Source organism: Esox lucius, chromosome 20 (assembly GCF_011004845.1).
Source record: "Esox lucius isolate fEsoLuc1 chromosome 20, fEsoLuc1.pri, whole genome shotgun sequence".
Classification (NCBI taxonomy): Eukaryota; Metazoa; Chordata; class Actinopteri; order Esociformes; family Esocidae; genus Esox; species Esox lucius.
Genome location: NC_047588.1, coordinates 6825441 through 6840926, shown reverse-complemented (window position 1 = coordinate 6840926; position 15486 = coordinate 6825441). Strand labels below are relative to the sequence as shown.

The 15486-nt window shown below is 46.9% G+C and overlaps 1 protein-coding gene across 1 annotated transcript in view; it reads left to right on the top strand.

Moving 5' to 3' along the window:
• The window catches only part of znf407 (zinc finger protein 407), a 146163-nt gene extending 135701 nt beyond the window's left edge, over positions 1-10462 (top strand). Inside the window, exon 10 of the mRNA XM_034288700.1 lies at positions 8306-10462. Coding sequence (XP_034144591.1) covers positions 8306-9180 — 875 coding nt within the window. The 3' untranslated portion in view covers positions 9181-10462. The remainder of the gene's footprint in view (positions 1-8305) is intronic.
• The last annotated feature ends 5024 nt before the right edge of the window (positions 10463-15486 follow it).

Genomic DNA, 15486 nt, shown 5'->3' with positions numbered 1-15486 from the left:
GGGATTTCAAAGCCGTGTCATATCACTGTGTCACCCTCCGCTGCTTCCTAGTGGGAAAGAAAGCACTTAGTGTTTAAAGTGTGAAGGCCGGCAAGGTGTCTGCGGACCTTTGGAATGCTGCAATTCTAGTTCTAATGCATTGATTCCAATTCTAATGCGACAATTCTGTCTGCAGACGATTGTAGACAAGGCAACATTTACTGCATTCTTGTTTTTCTCCATGTCCACAGACAAAGTATAAACCAGCGTTCAGAAATCAGGTGAGATAGTGTGGCTTAATGCAGTATGCAGCAAAGAGTTAAAAGTTCGGAGCCATTTGACTGGGTTAGCCACTACAGCCTTCATCAAGCACACTACCTGATCGTGGCCATTTAAAAAAACAATCCGTTTTTCACTGCTTTGAAACGGTGTACCCTAACGAACACTTCCCAGGCATCACATTAGACATGCAGCGGATGAAGGGCCAGTTTAGCATTTTCTCTACCAAGGGTTAGCATCGTTGGTGTTATTCCATTGGGTTTGATTGAGTGGGATTTTGAACGTCCCTCATTTCTCCCTGTTGACGGCTTGTTTCCTTCCAACGAGCCAGTGGGAAAGACGACGGTGATCCTGCGCTTTCCACTCCGTCTCTGTCGCGCCACGGCCCAGGTTAAGTGTAGTTGCGGGCTATTATACATCATTAGGGTAAGTAAGAGTCAGCCACTGGAGGAGGAGAGAAATGGAGGTCTGAGACGGGTCATTTCTCATCGGCTGCAGGGCCAGGGAGGGACGGGCCATGACGTCTTTTACGCACGCGCACACAAACACACACACACACACACACAAACACACACACACTCACAAACACACACACACACACAAACACACAAACACACACAAACACACACACACACCAGTTAGTCTCTGTTGGGACTAAAATCCCCTTATTGCTCTGCATCAGTCAGTCATTCAGCCAGCCAGTCAAGTCATCCAGCCATTTAGTCACTCATCTAGTCCGTCAGTCGGCCAGCCAGTTAGGCAGCCAGCCAGCCAGTTACTTTTTCATCCAGCCAGTCAACCAGGCACCTGGTCACATTAGTGCTGCTAGAGAACATGGCCTGTTCCACCGACCCTATACCCTGTAATGACAGACACAGTTGTTCCCAGGACTATTTGACTGTCTTTTTTAGTAGAGGTGGGTGGAAGATGGTGGCCGGGCCTTGCATCGTAGGAAGCAGGACCGAAGAAGTAGTGATAGATGAGGCAGAGCTGGATAAAGACTAATTGTTGTCATTACTGAGCAAATAAAATCAATAGTGCTCAAAGAGAGCAGAGGTGAGAGTTCTGAAGGGCACTGTAGTTATTGCAAAGAAGCAAATTTCATCCATCCGCCTGGAATTAAATCCAGAGTCCGACCGATCGCACAGAATGCTAATTCCGATAAAGAACAGTTCGATTAAACGATGTACCTCCCAGTCTTAGCTATAAGCTTAGGTTTTCTCTCCTCTGAAGGCACCAGGGTTATTTCGAAATACGGTTTTTAATGCATTTTAAAGAAAAACACACAGGGAGAAATAGACTAGATATTTTCTTCTTTCTTTTTGTAATTACTGACAGAAATGTCATTACGAGGAGAACATATTTTATCCAGGCAATTACAAGGTGAATGAATTCTCGGCGTCCTCCCTTAAGTGTTTCTCCATGGTCCTCGACAGTTTAACTTATTTCATTCCTTCTGGAGCAGATAGCCACACCCACACGCCCTTATTTGCATGCCTGCCCTCACACATACAGAAACCCAGACACACACACACACGCACACACGCAAATACTTATTTGCACAATACTTAATGTAAAGCACTTTACGTGGTTTTGCATTCCTGATTCCCCCAGTAGCAACTTGTCCATATCCTGGATCGCCGTCAAAAAGGACAGAGGGTGAAAGATTGAAATGCATGTGGCTGCGAAACTGGAAAACCCACAGAGAGAATGTGGAGAAGACAGACGTCAGAGAAAACAGAAGGAAAGGGGAGCTATTTCGAGAGGGAGGGGGAGAAAGCAAGCGAGGGAGGGAAGGAGGGAGGGCTGGTTTACATAACGCCTCGGGATCTTCTTTTGGCGTGTGTCATCCGCCGAGAGGCATCAATCACTCCATCTGTGTAAAATCACCAATGGACTCTGATATTGCTAAATATTTATACTGCCAGATACACGGATGACAAGGACCATTCATTAGGCCTTCTCCAGCCTGTCAGCCTACACACGGAGATTAGAATGAAACCTCCCACCGTGGCCCACTCACACCATCTCCCAGGCCCTATATTTAGTAACTTCACAGCGATAAATATCTCGGCCGTGCCTCTGTTAGGTAAATACTGGGTGAGTGGGGCCGGGGACGCTACGGGAATGTCAACAGATCGCTGTGTTGCTGAGCCGTAACAACGGGGGGCACGATGCGTTCGGTTTGGTCGGAATCGCCGTCCAGACTTTACGAGGCCTCTACGGGCCTGTTCTGCCTCTTTGTTTCCTTCTGTCTCTCTTCTCTGTTTCCGTCTGTCTCTTTGTTTTCCGTCTGTCTCTCTTTGTTTTCCGTCTGTCTCTCTTTGTTTTCCGTCTGTCTCTCTTTGTTTTCCGTCTGTCTCTCTTTGTTTTCCGTCTGTCTCTCTTTGTTTTCTGTCTGTCTCTCTTCTTTGTTTCCGTCTGTTGCTCTTCTTTGTTTCCGTCTGTCTCTTTTCTTTGTTTTCCGTCTGTCTCTCTTCTCTGTTTCCGTCTGTCTCTCTTCTCTGTTTCCGTCTGTCTCTCTTCTCTGTTTCCATCTGTCTCTCTTCTCTGTTTCCGTCTGTCTCTCTTCTCTGTTTCAGTCTGTCTCTCTTCTCTGTTTCAGTCTGTCTCTCTTTATTTTCCGTCTGTCTCTCTTCTTTGTTTTCGGTCTGTCTGTCTCTTTCTATCCATCTCTCTTTACGTTTGTCTCTCTGACACTTTTCCTGTTCATTTCAATATTTCTGTCTCGCTGTCTCTCTATCGCTTTCTGATTGTCTTTCTGTTTCTATTTCTGTTTTTCTCTCCTTTCGGCTGTTCTCTTAAACCCTCTCTGTTGTTCTTAACCTCTTTTTTGATCTATCTTCTTCGATATAGAAGTAAATTAAAAGGGTCACATTTTTCGTTACTCACAAAGGGTTGAATATGTAATTTAATCTATCTATCGGACTCTTCAGATCACAGTAGCCTCTGTCTGTCTGTCTCACTCTCTAAAGCAACATACAAGTAGCTGTGAAACAGCAAACTTCTCAGCATAATTACAGCGGAAATCTCAATTTTGATTAGAGGCAAAATCAGCTTTATTCTTCCCAACTTCAACTTGATAATTAAGTCATGGGAGAGAGTGAGGGAATGGGTTAGAATGGGGAACATGGCGATGGAGAGCGAAGTGTAATTATCTTAAGAACGTAGACTTTACCAGTAAATCCACGGAGCCATCTGACATGGCTAATTAAGGAAGCAATCAAAGGTCCACCTTCAGAGAGAGAGGGAGAGGACAAAAAGAGACAGGAGAAGTGTCTGATCTCGGTGATTATTCTATGTGTTAATTCTCTGATAGGAGGCCAATCCAGGCCTAACTTACTGTTCCTAAATCCAGTTTCGTCAGACTCCAACCCAGGTATCGTCTGCCCTGTGCTGCCCTGTTAGTGTGTTCTCTCCAGTCCACTGTATGAAAGGCAGTGATGAGTTACGGGTTGCGTCTGCTTGGAAGCAGCCCGGATTTCGCGGGTAATTCACGCGAACGTGGACAGTTTCCAGGTTCATAGTGAGCGTGCGTGCGAGCGTGCGTGTGTACTGTATGTGTCTGGGATTCCTCGACACCAGCGGTCTGCTCTCGGGGGGTGAATGTGACTAGGGGCAAGAAAAAGGCCCCCTATGTTCGGGGTGATCACCTCAGTCCTCCAGCGCTCCCTCCCCTGCGGGCCGAGTCTTGGGTGTCCAGGGGGCATATTCCCAGCCGGGTCAGCCAGGGGATAGTCAGCAGAAGAACTAAGGTGGAGGGCTCGTGTAACCTAATTATTGGTGTCCTTAAAGGCTCGCTGTGGGACATTTACCAACATGGGGGATTGAAACGAATGACTCAAACCACCAATTCCAGGAAGCGTATCACTTCTTAGACCCTTGAGCTACATGGGGAATACACAATGACCTAGAAAGATCAGGCACGTTTGTCCTTCGGGTTTGTGTATCACCGTATCTCTTGCGGATCCATCCATCCTTCTCTCTCACTCCCTGCTGCCTCATCCCTCTCTTCCCTTAGTGTCAATCTCCTCCTAGTATAATTGGTTGGTTTTTTTTGTCCTCAGGCCGTCCCCGGTCCTCTCTCACCTTTCGGTTGATTCATAAAGCCTGTAAAGGTGACACATGATCTTTCAGCTCAAACAAAGCAGGGGACAGAGACCGGTCCCTGGACGACTGACCTGTTGGTTCCCCGCCTCCCACTTCCCTCCTTGCGCTCATCTTCTACTCGTCCGGGATGAGGGTCTAAACCCGCTCATCCTGGGTGACCTGAATACACAACAGCTCTGTCACTTCCTCTACTTAGCGGAGGTCACCTTCAAATGCACAGACACCCGTCCTCCTACCGGGTCAGAACTCTGTGACCGGCCCAAGTCCGTGTCGGGCCCCAGTCACCGAGTGGCTCTGAGCGGCCTGGTCCGCGTCCGTAATTGGACGCTCCCAACGCGTAAGAAGGACCGGAAAAGGACTCGGTCTGAAAGTAATTGATCGTAAAGCCTGCGCGCTCTTCGCGGTGTGTCATCGTTGACCTTGGAATTGATTGCGAGGGCGTCTCGTTTTTCTTGTGGCGTCGCGGTTGGCCGTGTCCCAGCCTGGGGTTCCGGTGTCCATGTGGATTCCCTTTCGTCGTGAACGCAGCTCTCGGCTCAGCGTTGGGTGGACCGTGTTAAGGTGGACATGTGTAATTGATGAATGGGTACTGTGTCTCAGTGTTGAGGTTAATTCCTCTAACGGTTGGTAAGCGGCGTCTGACCGCTCCCCTGACGTCGGACCTCTTCTCCCAGCTGAAGAAATGGCACTTAGAGTCCCCCCTCTTCCACCACAGGCCGGCTGGTAGAGGCATTGATTGGACACTGATCGATAAGTGTAGTGCTGCATTTGGAGTGTACAGTGAAGTCTCCAAGCTGCCGGTGCACTCGTTATAGACAAGGTTAGACCCCCCCAGGTGTGTGTCAGTGTGGGGGGTGGGACTCTGTATCTCTCTGATTTACTCTGTCTGCATGTCTGTCTGTGTGACTTTGTATCTGCCCGTCTGTCTCGGTGCTCCTCTGTCTGTCTGACTGCTCCTCTGTCTGTCTGACTGCACCTCTGTCTGTGTGTCTGCCCAGTATATCCACCCACCCCCACCCCCCCGTCCCTCCCCCTCTGTAGTATCTTATCCCAGCCAAGCCTCCATTTGTTCGGAATCACTGCCAATAATGCGGTGTGCCTCCGCGATCCTCGCGACTCCGTTAAAGGAATCAGTCACTCAGAACCCTCAAAACACATATTAAACAGGCATCAGCCTCTCTCCGGGGCCAAATCACGCTGTTCAAATGTTGTTCTTCCACCGGGAGCGCGGGGACAAGTGAAGAGATGGGATGTGCAACATTAACTTGATTCACTGCAGCGGCGACTGAGTGACACCCCATAAACCTCAGCAGGCAGGGAGGCAGCCGCGAGGCCCAACAGACAGCACCCTACGGATAATATGACACACGCTAGCAATACCTCCTATAGCACGCCACACACACACACGCACGCAAATGCAGACAGCCCTCGCACACCCATGCACTCTCGTTTTATGGTAATGTGTAAAACGCCACAGCGGTGAGTTATTGCCCTCTCCAGTCTGCCTCTCGGCTGTTTGCGGTTCGGCATTAGTGTTAACCGTTAGCATTATAGGGGTGGCTTTCGGGGCTCTTATCGGTTTAGCGTTAGCCGTTAGCATTATATTGGTGGCCTGTGGGGCTCCTAGCAATTCAGCGTTAGCCGTTAGCATTATATTGGTGGCCTGTGGGGCTGGTAGCGATTCAGTGTTAACGTTATATTTGTGACCTGTGGGGCTCCTAGCAGTTTAGTGTTAGCTGTTAACCATTAGCAGTACAGGGGTGGCCTGTGGGTCTCTGTAGGCTGACAGACAGAAAGGTAATGGTACTGAATCTTAAAAACATTAGCAGTGGTGGGAGACCGACAGTTCAGTCGTCTAGGGGCGCGTTTCTGTAAAATATGGTAGGCCTACTGAAGTCTTCTCAAGAAGTGATCCATGGATTCTTTATTCAGGCAAGTTCACTAAGAACACATTTACATTAACAGCATCAACATGGGAGCAATTTTGGTTAACAACATTCCTCAGAGAAAGAACAACAAACAAATTCACAAACAAATGCCAGCTCGGGGATTCGATCCAACAAACTTTTGTTTACTGGTCAGATGCTCTAACATGTCTCTCCTCTGGATGAGAGCTGGATCGTCCGGCCACAGACTTGCAATTGGTGCAGGTCATCTGCACTATTATATCACTCTGATATTACGTGTCATCACCAGTGAACATACAAAGAATCGCTCCCCTTCCAACAGTTTTCAGTGCCATCACTGTCGGGTGTTGTGGAAAGATGGAGACCATTTTGAAAATGCATAGCCATGGAAGATGGAGATGGACTGCTTAGGATGGATTAGGATGGATTTAGGATTTTATTAGGATCCCCTTTAGTATCTGCCAAAAGCAGCAGCTCCTTTTCATGGGATCCACAGAAAACATAAAACAATTACGTAATAAATTGCCATACAAGTGCTATAAAGACAGATCAACCTACACTTAAAAGAGTACAATAAAATAAAGACTACACAGAGTAGGACTGTCCAATACATTCCAGTGGTGTTCGATCGAACCTTGAAGAAACCAATTTAATTACACGTAGAAGCATGTCTGTATATCTCATATGTTCTATAAACACAGCAAAACACATTTCACACGTCAGTGTATCAGACAATCATGAAGAATACAATAAGAACAGCCTTGTAATGCATCGCTCCACAGAGACAATTTATTGTATAGCATTAGGCTTTGGCGCAATTCATGAAATGAACAGCCACCTTCATCCATGAGCCTATAACGTGTCCCAGAAGCTATCATGCTATTGGACCCATTCATGAAATTAACTGGGTCCCCTTGAACCTTGACCTTATTGATGTTTAACACCCTTAACGGGTCTCTAAATGTGTTGTGCTATTGGACCTGTTCACAAAATTAATGGGAGAGTAGTGATGATGAAGTAGCACTGACCACGGGTCAGTATTTTGACCCTGGAAAGCGTAGCATATTTTTAGAACCGGGCTCAAATACTACTTAATTTACCTTGAGATATATTTAAAAATGATTATTAGGATATTTTACATTTTACCATTCAGTCATTTAGCAGATGCTCTAGCTGCAGCTGCGTTTGTGATCAGTGTCACTGATGGTTCAAAAAGGGTTGTCGATGGCGCTGTAGCAATGTTCATTGTTCATTGGAACACCTGTCATCATGGATCATCTTGTGGCACAGCTACATTTTGTAGCTTTGTTGTCAAATGATCAACCCACTTTGAGCACAGTGGAGAATTGACAAGGAGAAATAGACAGAGAAAAGGCTTGATGAGTTTGTTTGGTCTGTGAAGCAGATGCCTGTCAGGTTCTTTCAGATACCTTGGCAGCTCTTGATTTAGTTTGCCTGTTACAAAAGAACCAAGCTTACCTACATATATAACTATACATAAGTGTGTGTATATATATTAGCCTAGAAAAATGTTTGTGTGTGTATTTATGCATATGTATGTGTGGGAGTGTGGGGTGTCTCCTGTTCACCTCTTAGAATCCTTTTCTCTGGATAGATTATGCGGATCCCCAGAGCTCCTCTCAGTTGTAAACAATAGAATTTCTAACGCCATTCCCATCGCCTTGGCAATGCCATAGCAACCTGTGATCGGCCAGGGCATGGTGTGGACCAATTAGCACCATCTGATGTTTCACAACCGTTAATATCTTTATCTTGTCTTTTGTGTTCAAGGTTTCTTTGTCGTAGTTTATCTGTTTATTTGGTACATTTTATGGTTTGCTATGACTCCTCCGGTGCCTCTGAAGAGGAACTGGAATTTGAAAAGGAAGAAAGTAAGGCGTGCTCCTGGCCATTAAAAATGAATAGGCTAGCAGCAGACCTCCTGTCTGTAATATCCATGCCAGAATGATATCAGACCCCCATGTCATTCTGCTTTGGCAGTAACACTGGTCCGTATCTCTGGTTCCCAGGTATCGTGTCCAAGTCGTTCGAGTGTCGTCTGAAGGGCCAGGGGGCCACATTCGTGGAGGCGGATGCTGCGTTCGACGGGACCTCCCCGGTGCGGCGGGTGGACCGGCTGGGAAGCCAGGATGGGGTCCAGCAAGTGATAATCATCCAAGGCTATGGCAGCGGGGAGATGGCTATCGACCAGGCCCTAGAGGAGTCGGCCGCCGCCACCCTGCGAGATCTGGCCATGTCGGGCCAAGTGGCAGAAGTCCTCCACATCACCGAAGACGGCCAAGTTATCTCCTCGGGGAGGGAGGTGTCCGCAGGCGGAGCACATCATCTGTCCGGAGGCACCACCCAGTACGTCCTGCTGGAGTCGGGCGGGTCTGCAGGAGGAGCCATACACCATGGGGGCGGGGCAATACACCGCCACATGGTGTCGGAGTCGTCCAGCGCTCTGGACGCCCTGCTCAGCGCCGTCAGCGAGATGGGCCAACAGGAAGAGGATGGCCGTGAGGTTGTTACCCAGGATTCGGTGTCCGAGGTCATGGAGAGAGTGGACGAGGAGGAGATGGAGGTTGAGGAGGTAAAGGTGGAGGAGGAGGTGTGCGAGGAGCAGCAGGTGGTGCAGGAGGTGCTGCAGTTTGCCGCCAGCCAGCTGATGATGAAGGAGGGGGTGACCCAGGTGATTGTCAACGACGAGGGGACCCACTACATCGTGACGGAACTGGACAACAATACACTCCAGGTGGAAGGGACCGTGTACGCCCAACACCAGGGAGGGGAGGATGAGCAGCATGGTGAGGGGGCTTCAGAGGGCCAGGCTGGGGAGAGATTGGTCTATTACTTGGATGGAGCTCCACACAACGTGGTCCTGGAGAAGATGGATGTGGACTAGTCACCGGTGTTAAGACTTGGTGAAGAATCTCAGTTCTATGATAACTCGCGTTCTTCTCCAAACCCAAGGGATTAGATGTTATTGGCGAGGGACCTCTGAACCTTTTCCTCCAGTACGTTTTAAAGAGGGATGAGAGGAGAAAAGACTTTGAGAAATCGTTTAAACTCTACCTTCTGGAACTCCGAAAACCCTGCCGAAAAGTCTTCCTCATTGTGTATTTCTGAAGATTAGAGCATGTTCTTTTTTTCATTTCATATAACTTCATCTCCATTTTGCAACAATTAACTCAGGATAACCTTCACATCTAGGCTGTTACAGTGAGGGGCAAAGGATTTGGTGCTAAAATTATTTAACATCATTATAAGCCAAATGCCAGAACTATCATGATTGGGAGAATATTCAATATTTCCTCATGGCTATAGATTGAAATAGTCGACTAGTCATAATCCCCATAAAGTCCAGCAGCAAAATGTGATAGTGGTACTTTTTGCATTTCACCATTCATATATTCCATAAGGAATTTTAGAATTGCTTCAAATGATGCTCGTGTTTCATTTAGTCTTAACCCAGCTTGGCGTTTTGACAGCTGTGTGAATCAGGACAAGATATAACATATTTGCTTCAATTATCTCTACAAACAAATACATGTATTTTCTTTTATTTTGCCAATTTGTCGTAAGGTTTTATGGGTGTCTGTTCAATAAAATTTACGATTATTTCCAGCTGGATATGTCTCCATTATTTAGAAATGTAAAACAGTTCTGATGTTTGATTGTAGAGTATCGACTGCTACATGTTCCATTCCTATATGATTTTAATTAAGTTGTGAATTATTTTGCTATTTTAAATTAAATATTTAATTGTTATAGTTTATTTAAAAGGTATGTCAAATGTGGTTCATAGAAAATCTGTAACATTTTGTTATCACATACTCGATCTAGCACCAATATTATTTTGGTCAGGCATTCAGTATATCCAGGCTGCTGATTGGTCTAAACCCAAGAACAATCCTCCTGTTCATCAGGATGTGTTAGAATTGTAGGATGCCTGTATTGTTTGGCATCATTTATTAGTCCCATTACTGTGTGTGAATCAAATTAAATTGTCTCAGAGTTATGTTTTGACAGAATAGCATAGACATTTTGTGAGTTTCTAATTATTACAATTTAATTTGCTGCACATTTTTATTAGAAAATGTACTGCTCTTAGTTAATGTACATTTATTTTCTGTAAAACATTATGACACATGCAATGAACATCCACCAATAAAAGCTAAATCTCATAGTGTTGGTTTACCTGTTACAAGCTGGTTTGTTTTCTTGTTACACATTACTAAGACAGTGATGCAATCTCCCATTCACATTTTAACAGAGTGAACGTGGTGTACATGCATCAAGAAAGATACCAAAGCTTCGACCAAGTGTGTTTCCAATCACCATCATCATGATCATCACCATTGTCATTATCACCATCATTACCATGATTGTCCTAATCATCGTGTTCCTCTCCTTTGCTCTGCCTCCTACTCTGTCTCTGTCTCTATTGTGTTGAACTGAACACATTCTTTCTCCCTGCAGTATTCTGAGCTGGAAGTGGAGAATCAATATTCATTTCAGGCCCTAACTCAGCTTTGTCTCTGATTGAGTGAGTGGGAGTCCAGAATGACGGCTCAAGCTGGTCTCAGGAATACTTAAGATAGCATACGTAAATCTTTGACGGACACATTTGTGAGATATGTTAAGATAGGGTACAGACCAGCCTCTAGGGGCAGTGGTGAGTGCATTAAGAATGAAATAGAGTGGCAGTTTAGAAGTGCAGTCTGGTAGGGGAGGGTGAACAGGTGGACACCCCTCGACCTTCATCTGCAAGGATTTCCAAGTTGGACATTTTTCTATTGTAACCTTTACCCAAACCCCAGTACTGTGACACCAAACCTTTTTCAATTTAATTTGTAACATATGTAGAATGGTAGAATGTTACGTATTCCCCTGAGACCAGGTTGGGCGGCTACAAACTCAATGCCAAAATCACAACAAAGAAAATCACTTATTTTACATTTCACACAGGGGTCAGTGGAAGAACATCCCTTTACTGTAACACAGCTGCAGAGTCACAGTGGCCTGGGAGAGTGTGTGTGTGAGTCAGTGAGAGCGGTGTGACTGCGAGGAGTGGATTAAAGCAGGATTGAGTGAGTGAGGTGAAAGAGGAGCAGAGACTGAACTGCAGCAGAGAAATCCCGCTCATAAAGAGTTAGAAGACGAGCCTGTAATTTCGCGTGGCGTATGTCTCTCTCCTACGCAGCGCTGCAATAAAGCGGCCCCTGCTTCAGCTCAAACCTGCAATCCTAGCCGTCTCTCTCCCTTCACACACTCGAGGAGAGTTTATACGATATTGTGTGAGTCACCGGCGAGTGTGGGTTCCTGCGTGTGAACATGCTAGTGCGTGTGTCATATACTCATGTACGGTATGTGCACGTGAGCGCGTCTTCTCACCTCGCTGCCCCGCGCGGTTGCCTAATCGGAGGCGGGTAGCTCATTATTAGCTGCATCGGGCCGTGCGTGTGACACGGGAGAGGGAGAAATTAGCAGCTGTCGCGGAGTGATGAGTTCATTTCCTGACAGGCCCGGTTCGCCTGAGCCCTTATGAGACGACAGCCCTGATGGAAACCTGCCGCTGCAGCTTAATTGGAGAGCCAGGAAAGGGCAAGGTTGTTGTGTGCGTGTGCATGTGCGTGTGCGCGGGCGGGCAGCGGGGGAGGACCAAAGGCATGCGGGGGGGGTGTCTATCCCACCCATCACTCTCTGGAGGCTGACGCTAGAGCAGCGAGAGGAGAGTGAAAGAGGATGGACAGGGGGGTTGGGGTCTCTCTGAGTATGATAAATATGGCAATTCTGTTTAGTTCCCCGTCTATAGAAAACATATCAGCCTGGGGATCATTTTCTTAATGTCTCTGCTATTAGTTTTTGCGCTCCCTTCGGCAGTATTAGCATTCTCACGGATACTGACACGCTCTGGTTGTGTCTCGTGCCCTGGGGGAGGCATGCAGGTACAATTCTATTAAAGGATCTGTTTGTGGTCTATTTTCTCTCCTTTGTGGCCTTGTACCTGAAATGGGATGGCAGTTGGAGGCAAATTTAATGGGATTTGCAATATTTATTATAAATCAATAACTGTTTGGATCAATGCTCCAAGGGTCCTGTTTAGAATTGAGTAAGGCTGACTTAACATGGACTTGATATATATAAAAACTTCTGAATTAAATGTTTTACTTAAGCCCATGTTCAGAGTACTTATCTAAACTCTGGATTTGACCCCATCTAAACTGTTGTATAAAACATGTAGCAGCACCAATTCAGAAGTGGTTCCTCTCTTTAAAAAATGATAGGGCCTTCCTTCTGCCTCTCTCCCTCTCCTCTATTTGAGCCTCCTGTCTCTCTCTCATTCTCCCTCCCTCCCTCTCTCTCTGTGTATCCAAGCAGTCTCTGTCTCTCTCCCTGTCTCTATCTCTGTGTATCCAAGCCTTTGATCATACTAATCCAGCAGTAGCACCCCACACCCTCCTGCCATAGACCCAATGCCACACATACCTCAACGCAACAAACATTGACAGCCTCACTCCATTCCTGAGCCACACATAGCAGGCGTTCCCCCCACAGAACCCCTGGCCCCCGACATGCAGTCAAATACGCAGTCTGACACACACACACACACACACACACAGAGCTCTGTAAACACAACAGACCCTTAGACATGGGCTCTCAACAGCTCATTAGGAGAAGCGGTGATTGAAAAACTATCCGATTAGCTCACTATGACCAAAATAACTGTCATTTCAACCTTAAACCATCAACAACTGTAAGTGCTTTTTATTTGAGTTAGTGAGAGGAGAGGGTGAGGGAGAGGAGAGGGAGAGGAGAGGGTGAGGGAGAGGAGAGGGTGAGGGAGAGGGAGAGGAGAGGGAGAGGAGAGGGTGAGTGAGTGAGAGGAGAGGGAGAGGAGAGGGAGAGTGAGAGGAGAGGGAGAGTGAGAGGAGAGGGAGAGGAGAGGGTGAGTGAGTGAGAGGAGAGGGAGAGGAGAGGGAGAGTGAGAGGAGAGGGAGAGTGAGAGGAGAGGGAGAGGAGAGGGTGAGTGAGTGAGAGGAGAGGAGAGGGAGAGGGAGAGGGAGAGGGAGAGGGAGAGGGAGAGGGAGAGGGAGAGGGAGAGGAGAGGGAGAGGGAGAGGAGAGGGTGAGGGAGAGGAGAGGGTGAGTGAGAGGAGAGGGAGAGGACAGGGTGAGGGAGAGGAGAGGGTGAGTGAGAGGAGAGGGTGAGGAGAGGGTGAGGGAGAGGAGAGGGAGATTTCTCCTTACTTCTGCTCTGGAACGAGGACCTCTTTATGGAAACGTTTTTGAAATAAAAGAGTGGCAAAAACCTTTTGGTTAATCTATTTCCATTTAGATGTACAATATTTATTAAATACTTCTCTGGAGAGAAAAATGGGATGTTTTAAGTCTATCTGCTTACATTAAGTAATTTAACATTCTCAGTTTTCTTCTTCTGCCATTCGGAGAGAAGACGCATGGATACACACTTAAAGAGGTCACGCTAGCCCTGAAACAGAATGTGATTATTTGGTATAATGTTAGAGAGAGGTGACACTTATGCTGTTCAGAGGCTTGAGAAATTGTTCCACCAAGAAGAGGGTAATGTAAGCATGATTGTACAAAAACTAACAGTCAGGAAATAAAGGCTTCCTAAGCCTAGTACAGTACAAAATGTTTTTTTTCAAAAGAAATAAGTGTGTGCATAGGAGCTGTTTTAAAGAAAAACATTTAACATATGAAACAAATACATATTGTCAGCTGTGTTTCAGATGAAAAACAACAACAAATACATACTACATCAGGGTGGTAGTTAAGGGATTGTGATGAAGACACATTCTAGTTGTTTCCACTAGGTTAGTATCTTCCATGAGGTGAACTGGTTGCACCTAACGAACCACTCTCTACTCCTAAGTGGTCTTTCATGTCCCGTACTTTTCCATCCCGAAGTGGGCCAGGAGGTTTGGCAAAAGATGGATATGAGCAGAGAACGTAGAGGCAAACGAGGCTCCCAGGTCCACCCAGTGAGCAAAATTGCTTGAGACGTCATAACAACGTCTCTTCGAACAAAAAGATGCTCTGTGTCTTCTCAGCGTTTTGTGGTTCCTGTGTCCCACAGCCTCTTCCTGCGTGAACTCATACATGGGCTGTATATGTTCTGTTTTGTTGATACTGGATTAGATGTGATTTTACTCCTCGCTATGTCATTACTGTCTCGTTACACCCACCCTGTGTCTAAGCTTTGGGCTCTGTGCCAATGGGTGGTGTTCGTGTCATTCAAAAAGACTCATAATGCACACTAATACAGTCACTCCCAATGATCTGGTTAGAACGCGTTTCCCTAAGCCTGCTTGTTCGTTTGGCCATCAAAAATACATATATGTTATGTTAAAAAAAAGGAGTGTGCTTTATGAGATTCTGCTTTATGTGGGGGTTTGGTGTAAGACTTAGATAATTGCCAACGTTTCATCCCCGACCGTCTCGATTAAATGGCGCAGTGAGTTGAACTCGCATTTGTGAAGTGTAGCCCTTGGTGGCTCCTGGTGGCCCCTGGTGGCCCCTGCCCGGCTGTAACAAGCATGGAGGACTCTTGTGGTAAGTGTTCCCGGGGGAGGCCAGGTCTGATCCGGGCTCTCTCTGGAGTCCAGTTAATTTCTGCCATGCTGAGAGTCTCGACACTCCCCACTGCCCTCCGCTCCGCTCCTCCTCTCCTCCACCTCCTCCAATTCCACTTCTGACAACCCCTGTGGTGAAAAGTTACGTGGCCAAGCGGGAATCAGCTGGTCGGTTTCGCGCGTACAGCGCAAGCATCGATGGCGACAGAGCCCCCCTGCCCCTCCGGTTCCTCCACCCCTACCCTGTGGCTCAGCTGAGGGGGGGGGTTGAGGGGTTGAGGGGTTGAGGGGATCACGCCGGGCGGCACCACGGGAGTGATAAGAGCGAATAAGCTGTCAGCGTCGGACGGGCCTTATTGTTCATATTTAGATGGCGGAACAATGGCGGAGTGTCAGGAGCCCACAGTTCATAATCTGCTGATGCAGACCGAGTGTCAGGGTGATCCACGAGCGTCGTGGCCCTGGAGTCCTTAAGCAATCCCCCGTAGGAATGTCATGGGGGAGACTACAAACGGGGCAGCATCTGCCGGACTATAGATAGATAGGTATAGAAACAGAGGGGGGGTCGAAATAAAAGAAGCTCGGCGAGACGTTATTTAAGAAGAGAAAATA